This window comes from Narcine bancroftii, chromosome 1, assembly GCF_036971445.1.
Source record: "Narcine bancroftii isolate sNarBan1 chromosome 1, sNarBan1.hap1, whole genome shotgun sequence".
Classification (NCBI taxonomy): Eukaryota; Metazoa; Chordata; class Chondrichthyes; order Torpediniformes; family Narcinidae; genus Narcine; species Narcine bancroftii.
Genome location: NC_091469.1, coordinates 488,810,821 through 488,834,237, shown reverse-complemented (window position 1 = coordinate 488,834,237; position 23,417 = coordinate 488,810,821). Strand labels below are relative to the sequence as shown.

Sequence of the window (23,417 nt, the reverse complement as noted above, 5' to 3'; positions counted from 1 at the left end):
ACAGAAAGAAAGTGCCTCCTTACTCAATTTGTAAGGGAACTGCTTTGACTTGCACTCATCTTTTCCTTTATACATAAACGCTCAATCTTTAATCATTACGTTTCTGTCTCGTTGATTCTGTATTTCCACTTCTTGTGTCTTACACATTGTCCTGGGCCTCCTTTCCTGAAATCTGGTATTTTCCCAATACACTGGATTACTGCTTATTTTTGGCCTTTTATTTGGACGTAACATGATTTATATCCTCAAGTGATGAGTGAACCATTTCAACAAAATACAAGTTCTGAATCTACCCCAGTGTTGTGTGTGGAGGAAGTGGGGCCTCCCTGCCTGTCTGGAATGTATGTACTGCGGGTGGTCACGTGTCCTCCCTGTCCGAAACAGATTGGGAAATCACATCTCCTGTCAGTCAAGGTTGGTCTCCAGCCACCCATTAGTGCACACCTTGCTGTTGGCTAATTTAAATCACCCAGGGTCATTATTGGCTGGAAGCACAGGTTAGCACTGTAAAGGACATATTCTTTCTCTCTGCTTTGTGGTCCAAGCCCTGGAAATCACTCCATGCCAAGTCACTACTGTGGACATGGCTGGAAGTGTCGCGAGTGCACTACACTGAAGCCGAGCCGTAGAACTGCAATTGATCAATACTTGCAGAGAGCCGCAACCCCGTTGGTCAGGGAACCGGGTGCAAGAGTCCCTGTTTGTAGTGTGAGAGTGAGTCAAGTATAGGTTTACAGTTATCAGAGTCGAACCGGTCCAAAGTGAATGTCTATATTGTTGCTTAAGAGAAAATGTAATCCAGTACTGTTTAGCATTCTCCTCATTTGTTTCCTGTGTGTTAATAAAAGTTGCGTGTGATTGTGACACTTGTGTCCAGACTCGTCCAAACCTGATGCTCTACCCAACATGACATCTTGTGACCTCAAGATGTGCCACACTTGTGCCCACACCTTCTCCCTTGCCATCATTCGGGGCCTCAAACGAGTCCTTCTAAGTGAAGCAACATTTCATTTGTGAATCTGCAGTCAACTACTGCATCCAGTGCTCCTACTGTGGTCTTTTCTATATCGGAGAGACTGGACACATGCTGGGAGAATGCGTCGCTGAGCGCCTTTGCTGTCTGCATCTGTGACAGGGATCTCCTGGTGGCCACCCATTTCAATTTCACATCCATCTGTCTGTCCATGGGCTTGAGCGATGCCAAACCAAGGCCACCCATAAAATGGAGGAGCAACACTCTCCGGCCAGATGGCTTTAACCTCGACTTCTCTGCTTTCTGCTAGCCTCCTCCCCATTCTTCTCTATCCCGGACTCCTTTCCTCCAGTTCTCCACCCTCTTTCCTCTCCATTCACACTAACCCCCCCCCCACTCCCGGTTTTCTCGTGTCCTCCCCCTCAGATCCACCCATTACCTCTTGTCTGTGGACCTGTGCTCCTCCCCCCATCCCTCTTCCTCACCATTCTATTGCCTGCCTATATTTTGCTCATTCCTTGATGAAAGGCTAAAGCCCAAATCATTGGTTTCTGTATCTTTACTTTTGCTATATTAAGGGCACTGCTTGACCTGCTGAGTTTCTCCAGTTTTGTGCTTTTGCTCCAATCTCTGTTTCTACAGACTTTTGTGTTTTACTACAAGTTATGGATTTTGGGACCAACTCATGGGGAATTTTTGACCTTCGATCATATGCGTGGAAGCAAAATTTGAAGATGTAAATTTAACTATACAACAACATGCACATTTAGAGCATCTTTAACATGGTAAAAGATCTTTCTTCACAGGCGATTAACTGTTGTTTACTTGTAAATAGCTTTGTGACACTGTCACCCTTGAGTCATCTGGTAGCACTTGTATCGGAGTTGAAGGCATTGTGCTCAAGTTCTGGCAGAGCTGTCACCGGAGTGGATCTGGGAGAGGGGGGAGTGGAGACATAGCGCAGCTCCGCATGGTCCAACTACCGTGTTCCACAATGCCAGTGGCTCCATACAGGCTTTAATCGGCCTGTTAAGGGAACCGTTTTTAATTAAAATCCTGCAGCTACAGATGGCAGTGCCTGTTCTCGGCAGCGGCCACAAAGGGTTGGAAACTCTGGGGGCCAGCAGTGATCTGGCGCAGGGCACCAGAAACAGGGAGAGGCAGAGGAGACGACCCTACAGGATGGTGACCACAGCAGCAAACTAGTGAGGGGCTCACTGGCTGAGGGATTCTATCCTAGCTGTGACTTGAGAAGGTGCTGAGGGCAAGAAGATCTCCTGAAGGTCTTGGGCGCTGACGGCTTCCTGATCGTGTTGAAGGTTTGGATCTGGAGCTTGGGTGGCCGATGGATCGAACAGGAGTCTGTGCGGCTGCAGAGGCTAAAGGAGGCAAATCCACGGACACTCAGTGTGTCTGAAGGGACTCTCTTTTGCTTCTTTTTCTCTCTTGCTACAAGGGGAAGCCAGACAATGCTCATGGTGTCTCTGTTCCCCTTATGGCAGGCAGGAGGATATTTTGTGTAAAATTACATTTTCTGTATTATTACATGGCAATAAAGGAATCTTGAATCTAGAATTGAGAGCAGAAATTGTTTGCCAACACTCAGTGCAATACTGTAACTCTGAGTCCTTTGAGGGAATTGTCAAAATAGGGGTCTGTTAACCCCTCAAGAACATCACAGATCCCAAATAACTTAGAAGAATAATGATCTGGCCAATACTTATTCCAAAATAAACTGGGTCAAAAACAAAATTACTTGATCACTTCTATGTAGTGAAACATGAAAGTCTGCAGATGCTGTAATTGTAGTAAAAGCACAGGAATGCTGGAGGAGCTCGGCAGGTCTCACAGCGTCTATCGGAGGTAAAGATATGATTGATCAAGTCAAGTTTACTGTCATCTGATTGTACAAGTACCAGCTGATGAAACAGCCTTCTCTGGTCCTCAGCACAAAACACACAGACACACAACCAGACAAAACACACCTATAGAAAAACAAGATGGACGACCTTTGGTCGTTCAGCATTCTCACTGGCCGTGGGAAGAAGCTGTTCCTCAGCCTGGTGGTACTGGCTCTGATCCTCCTGGATCTCTTCCCCGACGGGAGCAGCTGGAAGATGTGTGCTGGGTGGAAGGGGTCCTCGATGATATTGCGTGCCCTCTTCAGACAACGATCCCAGTAGATCACATTGATTGGGGGTGGGGGGGGGGGGGGGGGGGGAGGAAAGGAAGATGTTTCAGGCCTGAGCCCTTCTTGAAGGTATGATCAAAAAACAGATAGGTGCCCAAATAAAATGGCTTGAGGAAGAGGAAAGAAAAGGCAGAGGGAGGAGCACTGGCTGGTTGCATTAACATCATGTCCATAGTCTCATGCACTGGCAGACTGAGATTACTTGCGAATTGGAGAAACAACACCTCATCTTCCATCTGGATGGCTTCTCTGGTTTGTTCGTCCCCCCCCCTTCCCTCTCTCTCCCCCTTACCTTTTCCCTCTCTCTGTTCCTCCAACTCGGCATTCACCGACAACACCCTCCACTGATCAATCCTTACCTGTCCTCCTATCAGATCCAATCAACACCATTCGATTGTTGGCCTGTGCTCCTCCCCTTGGCCTTTCTTCCCCAGCCTTTGCATTCAGGTGCCTGTCTGCTTTTTGCTCATACCTTGAGGAAAGGTCCAATCCCAAAATGTTGGTTAGATATCTTTACCTCCTATGGACCCTGCAAGACCTGCTGAGGTGTTTTTACTGATCTCTTTCATGGCGCTCTTTAACATATGGGGTTTAGGTTAATTTGGGTGTAATTGGGTTTAAATGGACGGAATCAGCTTATACTGTGCTGTAAATAAAAATTTTTAAAATTTACGGATACTCTATGTAAATTAGCTACTGTGTCGTGTGCTGTAACAGTGGCCACACTTCATTCATGCACTGACGAACATGCTGAGAGATCTACGCAGGCCATGTTCTCTCGTTGCAATGTTTCTTTTGGGCCAATGCAGAGGTTATTTGGTCTGCATAGATTTTGAGGAACATTTTACAAGATTCTGGTTACCCCAGTACAAGAAAGATGTGGAGGCATTAGAAAGGGTACAGAATATATTTACCAGGATCCTACCTGGATTACAGACCCCGAGTTGAGAGGTGACAAAAACTCGGGCTATTTGCTCTGGAGGATCGGAGACTGAAGGGAGACCTGGTAGAAGTTGATAAAATAATGAGGCACCGATAGGGGAGCCAGTCAGAATCTTTTCCCCAGATACAAATGTCACATAATAAAAGGCATGTGGTGTGCTGGCCTTCATTAGTCAGGGGATTGAGTTCAAGTGCCATGAGATCATCGTGCAGCCCGATGACATTAACATAAACTTCTCCAGTTTCTGTTAGAAACAACCACCTCATCTTTTCCCCCATGTCTCCTTTCCTTGAGCTTTGCCTCTCTCTCCCCTTTACTCTTTCCTTTCAGAGCCAAAATCAATTTTCGCCTTTCCATATAACCATATAACAGGCCATCTTGGCCCTTCTAGTCCTCTTATCTAATTAAGACCTCTTGACTGTTGGTCTGTACTCCACCCCCTCCCATTCTTCCCTCTTTCTTTCCCCAGCCTTTAATGCAGACACCTGTCTTTTTCCACTCATACACTGAAGAAGGGCTCAGGTTCGGAATGTCAGTAATAGATCTTTACCTCCTGTGGACGCTGTGAGACCGGCTGAATTTCTCCACCATTTCTGTGTTTTGACTATGAATGCTTTGCAGTCTGTGACCAGATTAGACTCCATCTGTTTTAAGGATTAAGCAGCCAAAGCTGAAGCAAGAATTTGCATATTTGTGCCTTCATTATCCCTCCATCTAAAGAGATATTTGCTTAGGAGTATAGTTCAACTAACATCTGACTGCTTCTATATCTTTAAATAATGTTCAAGATTTATTTCTTGTCACATAATAGTGCAAAACATGCAATATTACATGTAATGGGCAGTACAGTTGGTGTAGCGGTTAGCTCAATGCCTTTATAGTACCAGAGATCAGGACCTGGGTGTGAATCCCACACTGTCTGTAAGAAGTACATTCTACCCGTAGCTGCATAGGTTTTCTCCGGAGGCTCCAGTTTCCTCCCTCTGTTCAAAATGCACCAGGGGTGTAAATTGGATGGCACGGACTCGTGGGCTGAAATGGCCTGTTACCCTACGTCTAAATTTTAAAATGTTTAATTCCACAAAATTGCCTTCTGCCTGCCGCAAGGTAAAGAGTTGCCATTGGTGTTGCCTGGCGCCCCTTACAGTACAGAGAAAGAGAATCCCTTCAGAGTGACTGGGTACTGTGGATTTACCATGGAGTCCGCAGCTACACAGATTCCTGTTTGATTCATTGGCAAACTCAAGCTCCAATAGGATCCGGAAGCCGCCAGCAGCCTTCAGCACATGGCCATTGACACTGTCCCAAACATAACCATGTGACCCAGAGAATATAGCAACCTGTTCAACAAGGTAACACCTACCTGCAAGACCCAGCTGAAGGCAAACTTTGGATGCATAAGTTGAACTAAGGTTAAGAGGAACTGCAGGGTCATGATATCTCCATCAAAGCGGTCCCGCAGATCAATAAACTGAACCTGAAGCGGGGGGAGAAATTAAATTAGATCCAACACTGAACTGAGAGTGGTGGCTCGTTCAATTATCAGAATCAGAATTTACTATCATTAAAAAATGGTGAAATTCGGTGTTTTGCAGTGGCATCACAGAGCAAACATTAATCTTATAACCATCTTACAACATTACAATCAATGATTTAAAAAATAGTGCACGAAAAGTAAGGTTCATTGCTTATTCAGGAATCTGATGGCAGCGGGGAAGAAGCTGTCCTTGTGCCGTTGAGGGCTCGTCTTCAGGCTCCTGGACTTTTATTCTCCCAATGATAGCAGAGTGAAGAGAGAATGGCCTTGACAGTGGGGGTCTTTGAGGATAGACGCTGATTTTTTTTGTAGATGTCCTCAATGGAGTGAAGTCTGATGTCAGTGATGTCGCAGGCCAAGTTAACGACCCTCTGGAGTTTATTCTTGTCCTGAGAGTTGGCGCCTCCATATCAGGCTGTGATGCAACCAGTCAGGATGCTCTGCACGGTGCACCTGTAGAAGTTTACGAGAGTCTACTGTGCATATAGAATCTCCTGAGATACCACAAAGTATAGCCGCTGGCGAGCCTTCTTTGCAATTGCATCAACATGGAGGCTCCAGGACAGATCCTCGGAGATGTTGACACCTAGGAATTTGAAGTTTTTGACCTTCTCCACTACTGAGCCCTTGATGAGGACTGGGTCGTGTTCCCTGATCTCTTCCTGAAGTCCAGAATCATCATCTTGGTTTTGCTGACACTGAGTACAAGGTTGTTGTCATTAAACCATTCAACGAACTGAGATCTCCCTCCTGGACGGTTCCTCATTGCCGTTTGTGATTCTGCCGACAACTTTGGCATCATTGATAAACTAATAGATGGCACTGGAATTGTGCCTGGCCACACAGTCATAGGTGTAAAACGAGTAGAGCAGTGGGCTAAGCACGCATTCTTGGGGTGCGCCTGTGTGGATGATCAGTGAGGAGGAAACATTGTTTCCAATTCATACCGACTGTGGTCTTCTGATGAGAAAGTCAAGGATCCAGTTGCACAGGGGATACAGAGGCCCAGAGTTTGTAGCTTCTTGACCAGCACTGAGGGATAAAGGTGTTGAAGGCCAAGCTGTAGTCGATGAAGAGCAGCCGTATGAATGAATTGCTGTTTTCAAGGTTATCCAGAGCTGAATGGAGAGTCAGCAATATTGCATCTACTGTGGAGCAATGGTGACGATAGGCGAATTGCAGTAGGTCCAGATCTTTGCTTAGGTCCGTGTTAATTCTGGCCATGACCAGCCTCTCAAAGCATTTCATCCCAGTGGCAGCTCCCTCTACTCTTCTTGGGTACTGGGATGATTGATGCCCTTTTGAAGCAGGTGGAAACCTCTGACTGACAATTATTTCAGTGTTACTTCTGGAAAGAAATTAGCCTCAGGTCGGTTGTGGGTTTGTCACACTCCAGTTCTGAGGGCCCATGTCATTCAGTTGAGTTGACATCTCTGCTCCCTCAAGTGGATGTAAAAGGACAACAGCAAAAAGTGGAATTGTGGGAAAAATATATTCCTTAGCTCCGTTTTAATTTCAAAGCACATTGGTGCTGTCTGTTGAACATGATGAAATGGCTCTGATAAATGCAGCAGTCATGGTACTGATCCAGATGTAAAATCCAGCTGCTCTACCTCACACAGGGCACGAAATGATGCAAGAAAAATGAAGGACTGTGACTGGGGAGGGGGTGGTTAGATTAATAATGGAGTAGGTTAAATAGGATGGCACAATATTGTGGGCCAAAGAGCCTGTACTGTGCTGCACTGTTCTCTATGTCAGTGGCATCTATGATCAAGGACCCCTCACCACCCAGGCCATGTCCTTTTCTCACTGCTCCATCAGGAAGGAGGTACTGGAGCCTGAAGACACACTCAATGTTACAGAAACAGCTTCTCCTCCACCATGAGATTTCTGAATGAACCACAGACACCACCTCACTTTCTATTTTCTGCACTGATTTTTTAAAATAAATCTTGTTTTTATGAAATTGTAACTTCTAGTCATTTTGTACCTTGTTCTGCACAACCCTGCTGCTGCAAAACAATGAATTTCATGGCACGTGTTCATGACAATAAAACCTTATTTAACAGAAGGTTCTTCCATCCAGCGAAAAAGCCCGAGTGTAAAGGCGGAGATTCTGCACCCTTATGTCGGGAGAATTAACTCTATGAATGCACTGTGGCTGGCTCCAAGGCGCCAACTGCAATCCCTCTCGGGGAAGGATCATCCACCACCTCACACGAACGTTGTGCCGCTGCAAGCAGCTGGCTAGGGGTGGGCTGAGGATGCAGTCAGCCAGAGACGCTCTCTCCTCTCCTTCCATCACCCCCTCATGAGGGGGGTTCCAGGCTACAGGTGCGACAGGCATGATAGAGTGGAGAGAAATAGGAGGGGGAGTTGCATTTTCAATTGGGATACATAACTGAGAGAGGATATCCCTGGGGGACTGTCCAGAAGGACTGTAATGAATACAACTCAGAAATAAGAAGAGGATAATGGGTCTGCTTTATAGATCCCCCAATACGAATCAGGGGAATTAGAGGAGCAAATATCATAAATATAGAACACTACAGCATAGTACAGACCCATTCAACCTTTGATATTATGCAGAATGATATATTCCTACCAAAAACCATTTGTACCTCGTAACCCTCCATTTTTTTTTCATCCATGTGCCTAAGAATATCTTAAATGCCCCCAATGTTTAGGCCTCCACCACCACCCCTGGCAAGGCATTCCAGGAACTCAACTCTGAGTCTTCCCTAAGCTTCCCTCCCATCACTTTGTACAGATGTCTCCTGGTGTCTGCTGATTCTGCCCTGGGAAACGGGCACTGGCGGTCCACCCTATCTATGCCTCTCAGAACCTTGTAGTCCTCTATAAAGTCTCCTCTTGACCTTTTTCGGATCAAAGAGAAGAGCCCCAGCTCTCCTAACCTTGCCTCATTAGACTTATTTTCTAATCCAGGTAACATCCTGGTAAATCTCCTCTGCCCCCTCTCCATAGCTTCCACATCCTTCCTGTAATGAGGTGACCAGAACTGAACACTATACTCTCAGTGTGGTCTCACCAGAGATTTGTAGAGATGCTACATCACAACTATTGAACTTAATCCCCCGACTAATGAAGCCAAACATTCCATGGGCCTTCTTCACTATCCCATTAACCTGCACGACATACATTAAGAGATGTATGGATTTGAACCCAAGGCCCCTCTGTCCTTGCAGTGTTAAATATCTGACCATTAACCTTGTACTCACCCTTCAGGTTTGATTTTCCAAAATGCATCTGCAAGAATAATAAGACAAATGGCCCAGACCCAAAATGTAGATGACCCTTTACTTCCTATGGATGTGCATGGCCTACTGAGTTTCTTCAACAGCTTTGTGTATTGCTTTAGCTCAGGAGAGAATAGATTCCAATAAGGATCAGGTGGTTGCCTCTGTGTGGAGGCACCGGAGATGGGTGAGGTCCTAAATAAAAACTTCTCGTATTTACCACGGAGAAGGTCATGGAAGCTGGGGAGTTCAGGGATCGGTGCTGGGTCCATTGATGTTTGTCATCTATATCAACCATCTGGATGATAATGTGGTATACTGGATCAGCAAATTTGCAGATGGCACTAAGATTTGGGGTGTTGTGGACAGCAAGGGCAGGTCTCAAAGCTTGCAGTGGGATCTGGATTAACCTAAAAATGGCTCTGGACTTTAATGCAGATAAGTGAGGTGTTGCACTTTGGTCGGACATGCGTGGTAAATGAGGAGTGTGGTAGAACAGAGGAATCTGGGAATACAAAATTTCTTGAAAGTGGTATCACAGGTAGATAGGGTTGGAAAGAAAGCTTTCGGCATATTGGCCTTCATACATCAAAGTAGTGACTACAGTAGTTTTGTGATATTATAGTGAAATTGTACACATTTGGTGTGCAGTTTTAGACACCTACCTACAGGAATGATGTCAATTAGATTGAAAGAGTGTAGAGAAAATTTACAAGGATATTGCTGGGACTTGAGGAGCTGATTTACAGAGAAAGGTTAAACAAGTTAGGACTTTATTCCCTGGAGCATTGGAAAATGAGAGGAGATTTGGTAGAGGTATACAAAATTATGAGGGGTATAAAATACAAGCAGGCTTTTTCCACCGAGGTTGGGTGAGACCAGAATAAGAGGACGTTAGTTAAGGTGAAATGTTTAAGGGGATCATTAGAAGAACTTCACGCAGAGAGTGGTGAGAGTGGACGTGGGTGAGAGTGGACGTGGGTGAGAGTGGACGTGGGTGAGAGTGGACGTGGGTGAGAGTGGACGTGGGTGAGAGTGGACGTGGGTGAGAGTGGACGTGGGTGAGAGTGGACGTGGGTGAGAGTGGACGTGGGTGAGAGTGGACGTGGGTGAGAGTGGACGTGGGTGAGAGTGGACGTGGGTGAGAGTGGACGTGGGTGAGAGTTGGACATTGAAGATTGGAGATTGGATAGGTACATGGGGTGTAGAGGGCTAAGGACCCCAGTACAGATCAATGGGACTAGATGGAATAAATCATTTGGCACAAACATGGGGGTGGGGGGAACCTTTGACCATATGTGGGTGGGCCAGAAGGTGAGTCAGCAGCTGAATGGTGGAGCCATGCTAATTTTTCAGCAGGGTATCGGCTGCGTCTGACTGGGGGTGGGGGCGTTGATGGCTGCGTCTGACTGGGGGTGGGGGCGTTGATGGCTGCGTCTGACTGGGGGTGGGGGCGTTGATGGCTGCGTCTGACTGGGGTTGGGGGCGTTGATGGCTGCGTCTGACTGGGGGTGGGGGCGTTGATGGCTGCGTCTGACTGGGGGTGGGGGCGTTGATGGCTGCGTCTGACTGGGGGTGGGGGCGTTGATGGCTGCGTCTGACTGGGGGTGGGGGCGTTGATGGCTGCGTCTGACTGGGGGTGGGGGCGTTGATGGCTGCGTCTGACTGGGGGTGGGGGCGTTGATGGCTGCGTCTGACTGGGGGTGGGGGCGTTGATGGCAGCGTCTGATTTGGGGGGGGGGCATATGTTGCTCACCCCTGCACAGACTATGTGGGTCACATTCACTGTTTGTGTTGTAGTGTTCCATTGCTCTTGCAGTGATGTCCTGAAACATATTTGCCTGGTCATGATATACATTAAGGTGAATAAATCACGGCAAATCAGAAATGGTGGAAGAACTTGTAACGTCCATGGGAGGTAAAGATTTATTACCAATGCTCCAGGCCTGGGCCTTTCTTCAAGGTATGGAAGAAGCAGGCAATGTCTGAATAAATCAAAGGACAGAGGGCGGAGGACAGATCAATAGTCAAAAGGTGATCATTGGATACAAAGAGGCATGAGTAAGGAATGGTGAGAATTTTTTGGGCGAGTGTGAATGCAGAGATGAAGTAAAGGAGTCAGAGGGAAAAGGAAAGAGAGAGTGCAGAGCCAGGGAAGTCAGTCAATGCCATCCAGTTGGAAGGAGCCCAGACAGAAGACAAGGTGTTGTTCCTCCAATATGTAGATGGTTTCTGTCTATCAGGTCATGAAAGCATGGACAGACGTGTCAGCAAGGGAATGGGAGGGGAAATTGAAATGGGTGGCTACTGAGAGATCTCCACAACTCACTACAGCTGGGATGTTGTGAGGTAGACATTATCTACATGGACTTTTGCATGGACCTTTGCATTGGTGGACAGGAGTAAAAGGTTCGATCACTTGGATCCAATTTCAATCCACAGCACGTAATAGCGTGAAAATACCTGGGATCGTCTGTTCTCAGAAGTTAAGCAGGCACAGGCCTGGTCAGTACTTGGAGGGGAGACCGCCCAGGAACACCAGGTGCTGTAGGTTTCTGTGAGGGCTCTCCCTGCCTTACGGTAGACAAAAGTTAAAGACTTTCATGTAGTTTATATTCTAAATGTAGTATTATGTGACAACAGTGGAACCTTTACCAGGATAGGCTGACAAAATGGATCCAAAATTAGGGAACATGGCCCACAGAGAGCAGTGGTGGAGAGTTGTTTTTCAGACGTATGATGCCAGGGTTGGGGCTCACTCTGCTGCTTGTCATACATAGTAATGCTTTACTGAGAATGTAGGTGGTGGGATTAATAAGTTAGTGGATGAGAAGGAAACTGGTGGCATGGTTCTGCGACAAGAAGGTCGACTAAGGTCATAATAAGGTCTAGATCAACTCGGAAAGTGAGCAAAGGATCGCGTGAAGTTAAAATGCACAACTAGGCTGCAAGATTAGCAGAGCAGTTAACAAACCACACTTCGTGTCTGTAAGGAGTTTGTACATTTTCCCCACTTCTGTGTCGGTTTCCTCCAAATACTCTGGTTTCCTTCAACCCTTGGGGGTTGTAAGTCAATTGGTGTATTTGGGGCTCGTGGGCCAGAAGGGCCTTTACTATGCTGTACATCTAACAAATAAACTAGGGCCGGACAGGTTCTGGAGAGCAGTGCAGGACATGGAGGTACAAATGCATTCCGTAAAAGTGGTGGCACGTGTTGACGCAGTGGTGAAAAAGGCATTTGGCTTAATTTCATCTGATGAGAACATAAAACACAATAAGGAATAAGCCATCCAGCCCATCGAGCCTGCTCCACATTCAATGAGATCATGCTTGATCTAATGATAGGCTCATCTCCACCTACCTGCCTTTTCCCCATATCCCTCAATTCCCTCACTATGTAAAATATCTATCCAACCTTGTCTTAAATATATTTACTGAGGTTGCTTCCACTGTTTCAATTAGCAGCAAATTCCATAGATTCACCTCCCTCTGGATAAAGAAGATCCTCCTCATCTCCATCCTAAATCTATTACCCTGAATCTTGAGGCTGTGTCCCCTAATTCTAGACTCCCCCACCAATGGAAACATCTTATCTTTCTCTATCTTTCACAACTTCATTCATTTAAGATCCCCTCTTATTCTTCTAAATTTCAGCAAGTACAAACCCAAACGACTCAATCTCTCCTTATAGGTTAACCCCCTCATCTCTGGAATCAACCTGGTAAACCTCCTCTGTACTGCCTCCAAAGCTAGCACATCTACCTCAAGATTGTGATCTCGGGACCGTCGCAGCAAGAGGTGGAGCAAAAGACTTAGGAGAGCGGTGAGTGTAGGGAACCAGCTGAGGTGAGTGAGTTTTATAGAGTGCAGAACAAGGACTTGGGTCATTGTGAACTCAGGACTGTGGCAGCAAAAGAAGATGTGTAGGACTCGGGAGAGCAGTGAGTGTAGGGAACTAGCTGACGTGATTGAGTTTTAAAGAGCTGGAGGGCAACTGAAGGGTTAAACCAATTCTTCTCAACCTTTTTCTTCCCACTCACATCCCACCTTAAGTAATCCTTGTGCCATTGTTGCTCTGTGATTAGTAAGGGATTGCTTAAGGTGGCATGTGGGTGGAAAGGAAAAGTTTGAAAATCACCATTTTAATCGTACCTCATTGACTCATTATGTGCATGGTTTCATACCTCCAAAGGAAATGGGCCAATGACAATTTTTCTCAAGCAAAATATTTCAGTAACAATTGAGTCTAGAGCAGTGGTTCTCAGCCTTCCCTTCCTACTCACATTCCACCTTAAGCAATCCCTTACTAATTACAGAGCACCAATGGCAAAGGGATTACTTAAAGAGGGATGTGAGTGGAAAGAAAAAGGTTGCGAACCACTGGGTTAAACAGTGCTGATTTGTGGGAGTGAGTAATTGGCAGAGACAAATAAAAGGAGGGGGAGCTGAAGAGGAGTGGCCAGCGTGTGAGTGGCTCAGGTGAGGGGTGGAGCTTTGAGGTTTCAGTGACCTGAGGATGAGCTTGCTTCCAATGAGGTAAGTCCAGGTAAGATCCTTCAATTAAATTAGGAGTAAGTAATGGAGTCAGCTAGGGCAGTGGAATGCTCCAATTGCAGGATGTGGGAAATCTGAGACAGCACAATTGTCCCAAATGTCTACACCTTGAAAAGGTACATCCAGCTGCAGCTCCTGACAAACCAAGTTAGAAACTGAAGATGGATGAACTTCAGAACATTTGGGAAGCAGAGGCAGTAATAGACAGGAGTTACCTCCAATGACAGGAGGCAGGTAGCTGGGTGACTGTCAGGAGAGGGAAGGGGAATAGACAGAGAGAGCAGAGCACTCTGTGGCTATTCCCATCAACAAAAAGTAATCCATTTTGGATACCGTTGGTGGGGGATGACCTAACAGGGATGTCTCTGGCACTGAGACTGGACCATCAGCTCAGAAAGGAAGGAGAGAAAAGAGGAGCAGTAGCAATAGGGGATTCAATTGTTAGGGGAACAGATAAGATGTTCTGTGAGAAAGATTGAGAATCCTGGATGGTCTATTGCCTCCTTGGTGCCAGGGTCTGCAATATCTCAGATCGAGTTCTCAGTATTCTTGGGAAGGAGGGTGAGCAGCCAGATGTCATGGTCCATGTAGGGATCAATGAGGTGGGTAGGAAGGGTGGGGAAGTCCTGCAAAGGGAGTTTAGGAAGTAAGGTGCAAAGTTGAAGGACAGGACCTCCAGGGTTGCAATAGAAATGGGAAGTTTATGCAGCTATATGGAGTGAACCATATGTATGGTTAGTATCTATTAATTCTCAGTATGACAACCCACCCCCACAGTTTCAGGACATGTTTAAAGAGATCGAGCAGGAGGGAGGGCTTCATGTTTCTAGACAATTGGGCTGTTCCAAGGAAGGTGGGACCTGTTACGACAGGATGGTTTGCACCTGAACTGGAGGGGCCATGTACCTTGTGGGTAGGTTTTCTATTATATTCTGTTATATACAGAACTGTGTTGACAATGCCACTGTCAACAAATGTATTCAGGTGTATTCCAACCAGAAGCTCTGGATGACAAAGATCAAAACTCTTCTCAAGGATTGTTACACTGCCTTCAGGTCTGGTAATAGAGCACTATACAGTGCCACCAGAGCCAACCTGAAGGGAGGCATCTGGGATATTAAAGTGGCTTATAAAAGGAGGATTGAGGGCACTTTATCAATAATGATCCATGGCGAGTCTGGCATCCAACATTTCACTAATTACAAAACCAACAACAGTATGACTGTCTGCGGCCGAAGATCTTAATCATTTCTTTGCTCGATTTGAGGTGAAGGCAGCGGAAACAAACACAACACCCTCATCAGCATCTAACATAGGAACATAGGAAGTAGGAACAGGCGTAGGCCAAAAATGGCCCATCGAGCCTGCTCCGCCATTCAATACGATCATGGCTGATCTCATTTATGACCTAACTCCACCTACCTGCCTTCTCCCCATATCCCTTAATTCCTCTATCATGTAAAAAATTATCTAACCGAATTTTAAATATGTTTAATGAGGCAGCCTCAACCACTTCCCTGGTTAGAGAATTCCAAACATTCACTACTATCTGGGAAAAACTATTTTTCCTCATCTCTGTCCTAAATCTACTCACCCGAATCTTGAGATTGTGTCCTCTTGTTTTAGTTTCCCCGGCCAGCTCAAAAAACCTTCCTACATCTATCCTATCCATACCCTTCATAATCCTCTATGTTTCTATAAGATCTCCTCTCATTCTTCTGAACTCGAGCGAATACAATCTAGACGATTTAATCTTTCATCATAACTCAACCCCTTCATCCCAGGGATCAACCTAGTAAACCTCCTCTGGACCGTCTCCAAAGCCAGTATGTCCTTCCTCAAATATGGAGACCAGAACTGGACACAGTACTCCAGGTGCGGTCTCACCAGTACCTTATACAGTTGCAACATGACCTCCCTACTCCTGAATTCAATTCCTCTAGCGATGAAGGCCAACATTCCATTTGCCTTCTTAATAACCTGCTGCACCTGCAACCCAACTTTTTGTGATTCATGCACAAGCCCTCCCAAGTCCCTCTGCACAACAGCATGCTGTAGTTTTTCACCCATATCCTCAATGTGCAGGAGTATAATGAGAGATGGGTGCTCAGTGCAGGGAATCCAAGGAAAGCTCCCAGCTCTGATGGCGTGACAGGAAGGGTGCTGAAGGAGTATGCCTCAACCTGTCCCTGTCTAAATTCATCATCTCACCTTGCCTGAAACCTGCCACTACCATCCCAATGCCGAAGAAGAATATCATAAGTGGCCTCAATGACTACCGTCTGGTAGTACTTAACTGGTTATCTATCATGAAGTGCTTTGAGAGGCTGGTGTTGCAACACATAAAAGCCAGCCTCCCACCCAACTTTGATCCTTGTCAGTTTGCCCTCAGGGCAAACAGGTCCACGGTGGATGCCATTGTCACTGCTCTTCATCCTGCGGCACATCGCTTACCACTGAATGCCAACCAGAAATACACACCTGTATCCTAATGCTCTGCTTCTTATTGGTTAACCAATCCTCTATCCATGCGAATACATCATCCCCAACTCTATGTATCCTTATCTTATGTATAGTTAAGTCTTTAATGCGGCACCTTATTGAAGGCCTTCTGGAAATCCAAGTAAACAACTTGTCTGCTCCCCTCTATCTACTGCACAAGTTTGTCAAACAGGACCTGCCTTTGCTGTGTCTGCCTGATGGATCCATTTCATTCCAGATGCCTCACTATTTCTTTAGTGACAGCTTCAAACGTTTTCTCAACTACAGATGTTAAACTAACTAGCCTATAGTTCCCTGCCTTTTGCCTACATCCTTTTTTGCATAATGGAATGACATTCGCCATCTTCCAATCCATTGGGACCAGCCCAGAGTCGAGAGAAATTTGGGAAATTATCACCAATGGCTCTATTATAACTTCTGCCATTTCTTTCAGAACCCTGGGATACTTTCCATCAGGAACAGGGAACTTGTCTACCTTTACATCCACAAGTTTATTCAGTGATAGCTATTACATCCTGGTCCTCAACTCCCATCGTGTGCATCCATGAGGCATGGAGTACAAGAGTGAGACTGGAGACATGTCACGTTAGAGAACATCAGCGAGATTGCGTATGGAACATTGAATGCTGTTCTGGTCAGACAAAAGGATGGATGTGATTAAGCTGCAGAGATCCACAAGACTGTTGCCAGAGCTGGAGAGCTAAGCTCACAAGAAAGACCTGATAGGCTGGGTCTTCACCAAGTGACAAGAAAATCCATGGCATTAATGACCAACATCTCAAAAAATGATTTGCGAGATCCAGAAATAATTTTCCCAAAGGATTCAGGAGGGAAGACGGCGAGATGGTAATTTGAAGTTGTCGATGTTCGTTTTTGACTTTAATGTCCAGATTTGAGATTTATTGTCAGAGTACATACATGACACACAATCCTGAGATTCTTTTTCCTACAGACGCAGTAGAATTACTACTAATTGCTAGTGGAAAAAATAAACTGCACACAGCATATACATCTAAACAAAGAACTGTGAACAGATAATGAATGTAAACAAACTGTGCAATACAGGGAGAGCAAGGAAAAATCCAAGTGCAAAAGTAAGAGCCCTTAAGTGAGTCCCAGATTGAGTTTGTCGTTGAGGAGTCTGATGGGGGAGGGGGAGCAGTTGTTCCTGAACCTGGTGGGCCGAGTCTTGTGGCACCGATACCTCTTTCCTGATGGCAGCAACGAGAACAGAGTGTATGCTGAGTGGTGTGAATCCTTGACAGTGGTGTTCCCTGCAGATGTACTCAATAGTGGGGAGGGTTTTGCTTGTCATGTTCTGGGCTGCATCCACTACTTTTAGGAGGTCTTAACGCTCAGGGGTATTGGTGTTTCCATACCAGACCATGATGCAGTCAGTCAGCACACTTTCCACCACACATCTGTAGAAATACCAAACCTCCGCAAACTCCTGAAGAAGTAGAGGCGCTGACATGCTTTCTTCACAATGCTGTTGGGTCTAGGAAAGTTCCTCTGAGATAGTGACTCCCAAGAACTTGTATGTGCTCACCCTCTCCACTTCTGATTCCCCCAGTGATCACTGTATACCTCTAGCTTTTCTTTTCTGAAGTCAACAATCAGCTCCTTAGTTTTGGTGCCATTGAGTGCAAGGTGGTTGTTGCTGCTACACCATTCAGCCAAGTTTTCAATCTCCATCGTATATGTTAACTCATCACTTTTCTTTATCAAACCCACTACCATGCTATTGTCATACCGAGCCACACAGTCATAGGTGTAAAGTGAGTAGAGCAGGGTGCTAAGAATGCAGGGTCACACAGCTGCACTCAGAGAGAGAGGTCATACTTGGAGTCAATGCGTCTGGAAAAACAAAACCATAAAGCTGAAGTAGTTTCTTAATTGAAACTCAAGAACAATGGGTATTAGCTTAAAAGCATTTGTGTGTGCACACAGCATTCTGCTGGCAGTTCAAACAAGCAGGACTTTTAATTCAATGATTAACAGACTATTCGGAGTCGTATCCACTTATAAGTGGACAAAGACGTTTTTAGCATATAGATGTGAATTAGCTTTGGAAATACTTCAAAAGCCCATCTGGCATGATTCATGGTTTTAGAGAAATGAAACAGAAATGATGCCATGTGATGAGAATTTTCAGAAAGATATTACTAGAACCAGAGGCATTTTGGGCAGAAGGAAGTTAACCATCCTGTGGACAAGATTGAAGATACAGTAACCAGAGAAGATGCTGTTCCATGTTACTCCTGGACAAAGTAAAGCACAGAATAAGTGGCTTTTGAATGAGGAAGACCACTTCTGACTGTCTCTTTAAGAGGGTAGTTGAACTGTGTTCTTTTCGTTGGGCACTTCGTTTAACCCTTGTCTGAGTTTGAGAAATCATTGTGGAAGAAAATAGTCACTTTGCTGTCTCTTTGAAAAGAGGGCAGATTTATCGTGTGGAAAACAGCTTCCAAAATCTCCATGCAAGAGAGAGAAAATCATTTGTATGAAGAAACATTGCTCTGAAAACAACTTTACAAAAGAAAGTTGTGAGCTTTAGAGGGTCTGATGACTTGATGTTGCAAAATATTTTATTATTGCTTTTGAGCAACAATTTACAGAAATCTGATGCCTTACACTTGCATTTGAACACCAGTAAAGACTGAGTTTCAACACAAAAGCTTTCTGAGACTGAACTTTAAAATCATCCCTTCAGAATCGAGCTTAAACTGTAATGGTTTAGGTTTTAACACACACATTTGCACATAGTGGGGTTGAGTTTAAAGTTAAGTCAGAAGTTTTGTTATTAATAATAATAAAAATTATTGTTTTGATAAACTCATTGACCAGGTGATGATTTAGTTGGTAACAGTGATAACTCCCAAGTCTTGGAGTTCGCTGATCAGGTATAAGGGATGATGATGTTAAATGCCGAACTGTGTTGATAAGAGCATCCTGAATATGCAGCTTTGCTGTCCAGATGTTCCAGGGCTTTGTGTGGAGCCAGTGAGATGGCAAACGATGTAGACCTCTTTCAAAACAATTTATCACTTTGATTCAAGTGCTACTGGTCAATCATCATTAAGTTACTGCACTCTTCTTGGGAGTCAGTATGATTGATGCCTGTTTGAAACAAGTGAGTACCACACCTGCTGGAGTGAGATATTCAGATATTGATTTGGGATCAGGGATGGGTTCTGAATGGTCTTTGTAGTAGATGGACTTACCTTTACAGCCACGGCTGTCCCATCATGCATCTTAGCCCTGTGGACCTGAGAAAGACTAGCTGCCGCGAACGGCTCCGGGTCAAAGTGCTTGAACATCTTGTCTGGTGTGGTTTGAAAATCTTCAAGGAATAATGCATCAATCTGCCATCATTAGAAAGAGAAGGTTGAAGCAACATTCTATATTGACACAAACTGTAAGAAAATGATGTGGGGGTTGAACATCTTTCTTGTGGGAGAACAGATAGAGCACGGGGTCATATTCTGCTTTCAAATGCAGGCCAGGGAAGGTCAGGGCACGGGGCCAGACCAGGAAAGGACAGGGCACGGGGCCAGACCAGGAAAGGACAGGGCACGGGGCCAGACCAGGAAAGGACAGGGCACGGGGCCAGACCAGGAAAGGACAGGGCACGGGGCCAGACCAGGAAAGGACAGGGCACGGGGCCAGACCAGGAAAGGACAGGGCACGGGGCCAGACCAGGAAAGGACTGGGCACGGGGCCAGACCAGGAAAGGACAGGGCACGGGACCAGACCAGGAAAGGACAGGGCACGGGGCCAGACCATGAAAGATCAGTACAAAAAGAAATCAACACACCCACCTCCTTGTACCTCCTGTTGATGGCCTTGTCCTCGAGGACTTGCAACGTGTTGATGTACTCTGGAGGGAGCAGATGATTGAAAGAGCATAGCCCCTGTCCCAGCTTGATGTACACACCTGCATTCTTAACAGCACCTTCCACGATGAGGTCTGCTCCTCGCTGGTGACAGGCAGACATTGCGGCAATGAAGTCTGGACTGTCCTGATGGGATACAAAAGCATAATACTGAGAACCAATCCCGCCACGTTCACTGTTTTACAATTACGTCTTTTATGATGGAACTGTAGCGGCAGCTCCTCTGCTCCTGCAATAACACACACAACCAGACGGGTGGAGCTCGGTGAGGAGACTAGTTTATTGCAGGCTGCTGGGCGGTACTTGTACTCCCAGCCCAGACCTGGCTGAGAACCACACTGGAGGGCGCTGACATCACCCTGGCGTCACATGGTCCCCCAGCGCGGGGTTCTGAGCCCTGTGCTGGGAGGAAGAGAACACCCCCGATGGCACCATTTTGGCCAGCTGCCCCGCCGCGTGGCTTACAAGCGGGACCAGTTTGCCTGCCTAGTGGTGACCCGCCACACAGCCCCCCCTCAGAACTGGCACAAATGTCCTTTTTCACCAGGCAGCCTTCCTTTTTGGGCTGGGCTACGACCATGGGCTCAGAGGGATCAAGGTGCACTGGCGTCAGCCAGTCCATGGTAAAAAGCTCCCACCTGCCACCAATGTCCAGCATGAACGTGGAGCTGGAACGCTGTACAACCCTGTACGGCCCCTCGTACGGTCGCTGCAGAGGTGCCGCGGTTGGGCCACGCTGAACAAAAACATACTCCACGGAAAGCAGTTTGCCGGAAACGTGAGATGAGCGGGTGCCATGCCTGGGCGGTGGTGGGGGTTTGAACGAGTCCAAGCCTGCCCTGAGGTGAGGAAGTAGTTCGTGCGGCGACCGCTGAGGATTGTGAGGTGCGCTGACGAACTCACCAGGAAGTGCCAGCAGCGCACCATAGACCAGCTCAGCAGATGACGCCTGCAGATCTTCCTTGGGAGTGGAGCGGATGCCCAGGAGCACCCAAGGCAGTTCTTCCGCCCATTTGGGACCAGTGAGGTGGGCCATGAGCGCCGACTTAAGGTGGCGATGCAGACGTTCGACCAGTTCATTGGCCTGCGGGTGGTAGGCCGTGGTGCAGTGTAGCTGGATCCCCAACCTGTTGGCGAGCTGTGCCCAGAGTGCAGATGTGAACTGGGTGCCCAAATCGCTGGTGAGGTGACCTGGGACGCCAAACCGGGCAACCCAACCATACAACAGTGCTCAGGAGCAGGAGTCGGTGGAGGCGCCTGGCATCGGGATCGCCTCAGGCCAGTGAGTGGTGCGGTCCACCATTGTAAACAGGTAAAGGTTGCCACAGGAAACGGGTAAGGGCCCGACGATGTCCACGTGAATGTGGCTGAACCGTTCCCGGACGTGCTTGAACTCCTGTACAGGCGCCCTGGTGTGCATCTTGGACGTCTGGCAATGGGTGCATGTTCTGGCCCAGCCTGCAATCTGCTTCCACAGCCCATGCTATATGAACCGTTCTGCCACCATCCGGACCGTGGACCTGATGGACGGATGTGAAAGGTCATGGGTGTGACGGAAGACCTGCCTGTGCCACTGCTGGGGGACTACTGGTCATCACGGGGTGCCCATGGAGATACCGCACAGGATGCTGCTCGGAGTCGGGAGGTCTCGGAACCGCAGGCCCGTGATGGCGGTTTTGAAGGCTCTCATCTCTGAATGTCTGCCAAACTGCCTGTCTCCCTTCTGGCGAGCCTTGCTGCACTAACATTGGCTGTGCATTATCTCTACTGTTAAGGACACTCCCCTTGGGTATAACTGTAGATGCACCTATTATCTTTCATTATTATACCATGAGTTTCTGCTAATAAAAGCCATGATTATTGTTTGACCACATCGTCTTTGTCTACTTCATCAACTGGCACTTCAATTTTATGAGCAGAAATGGATGCAGCCCTCAAGCCAGAGCAGCTGATAATCGACCAGTCTGCCCCAAGGGCCAGAGAAATTTTCAACCACTGGATTGCTTGTTTCGATTACTATCTGGCTCAAAACAACGTGGTCGATGAGGCGATACAGTGGGGCCACCTTAACTCTCTGCTGGGTGAGGTCCCTTTCGCCGTAACGCAAGGAGCTACCACTCTGGCTATAGCCAGAATGTGGTGCTTGCTCGACACCAGTTGCTGACTAGACGCCAGAAACCCGGGGAAAGTGATGCTACCTATGCACTGGCTCTCGACTCGCTGGCAAATGAATGTGATGTCAGGGCAGTCAATGTGCAACAACACTGCAATGCCTTGAAGCTGGATGCTTTAGTCAACGGGATTGACTCCAGTTACATCTGACAGAGGCTGCTGGAGACAGAGCCCTTAACCTACGACCGGGCAGTCACTCTAGCTAAAACACTGAGAAGTGCCATGCGTTCCAGTGAAATGCTAGAAACCGAAAAGGAAACATCCAGGAGAGCTGGAACCCCGAAGGAAAGAAAAAGGCAAACTCCTGAAAAATGCTACTTCTGTGATAAGAGCTGGCACTCCAGACAGAAGTGCCTGGCTTGATTAGCTATCTGCAGTTATTGTGGGAAACTCAGCCACTTTGCTAAAGCGTGTAAGGCGAAAAGTACTCCCACTGATAAGAAGAGAAGCACCAAGAAAATGCGTCCTGGAGCTGCAGGAATGGAAGACAACTGTGAAAAAGGGGAATCTTCAGACGAGCAGGCTGAATCGACTTCAAGTGACGGCGAGGTGAGATCCCCTGTGATACCTCAATTGACTCCAAAGCTTGGGGATGTTACAGACTGGAACGGTCGACTATGAAGGGGGAGGTGAATGGTGAGACTCTTGATTGTCTAATGGACTCAGGGAGTGCTGACAGCTACATCCACGAGAGAGTTACCAGAGCCTTAAATTTGCGGAGATATCCAGCGAACCGAAATATATCGATGGCTTGTAGTGAACTTACAAAAACTGTACGGGACAAGTGTAAAGTTACTTTAAATTTGCAGGGACATTGCCTGGCTGATGTGTAGCTCTTTATTATGCCGGAGCTCTGCGCCCCTGTGGTACTGGGGTTAGATATTCAATCTCAGATGAACAGTGTAGTGTTAAATTTTAGTGGGCCACTACTCACACTTACCATCCCCCGCGCTAGTTACTGTGGTCTATCCACATTAAAGATCAAAGCTCCCTTCCTTTTCAATGATTTACCCCCCGAGTGTCGGCAGATTGCCACTAAGACCGTTCTTACAGCAAAGAGGATCGTGAGTTTATTAAAGCTGAGACCCAGAGATTGCTTAAAGAGGGAGTAATTGAGCCCAGTAAGAGTCCGTGGTGAGCCCAGGTGGTAGTTGTTAAAAATCACACTAAGAAACTACTGGCTATTGACTACAGCCAGACAATCAACCGTTACACTAACCTGGATGCCTACCCCCTGCCACGCATCAATGAAATGGTTAATCACATAGCGCAATTCAAAGTGTACTCCACTATCGACCTCAAAGCAGCTTACCATCAAATCCCCATTAAAAAAAAAGAACGACCCTCTACAGCCTTTGAGGCTGATGAGTGGGGGTTATAGCAGTTTAA

General features: G+C 46.7%; 1 protein-coding gene across 8 annotated transcripts in view; it reads right to left on the bottom strand.

Annotated features, from left to right (window-relative positions):
• Positions 1 to 23,417, bottom strand: part of adck5 (aarF domain containing kinase 5) — a 123,915-nt gene that overhangs the window by 51,023 nt on the left and 49,475 nt on the right. For 5 of the 8 annotated variants that reach the window (XM_069915093.1, XM_069915097.1, XM_069915095.1 and 2 more), the window contains 5 exons: positions 19,782 to 19,982; positions 19,185 to 19,325; positions 5,471 to 5,584; positions 4,658 to 4,751; positions 2,983 to 3,134 (listed from right to left, as the gene is read on the bottom strand). In XM_069915093.1, coding sequence (XP_069771194.1) covers positions 2,983 to 3,134; positions 4,658 to 4,751; positions 5,471 to 5,584; positions 19,185 to 19,325; positions 19,782 to 19,982 — 702 coding nt within the window. The remainder of the gene's footprint in view (positions 1 to 2,982; positions 3,135 to 4,657; positions 4,752 to 5,470; positions 5,585 to 19,184; positions 19,326 to 19,781; positions 19,983 to 23,417) is intronic. The other 3 variants (XM_069915096.1, XM_069915101.1, XM_069915098.1) reach the window with 2 other exon arrangements.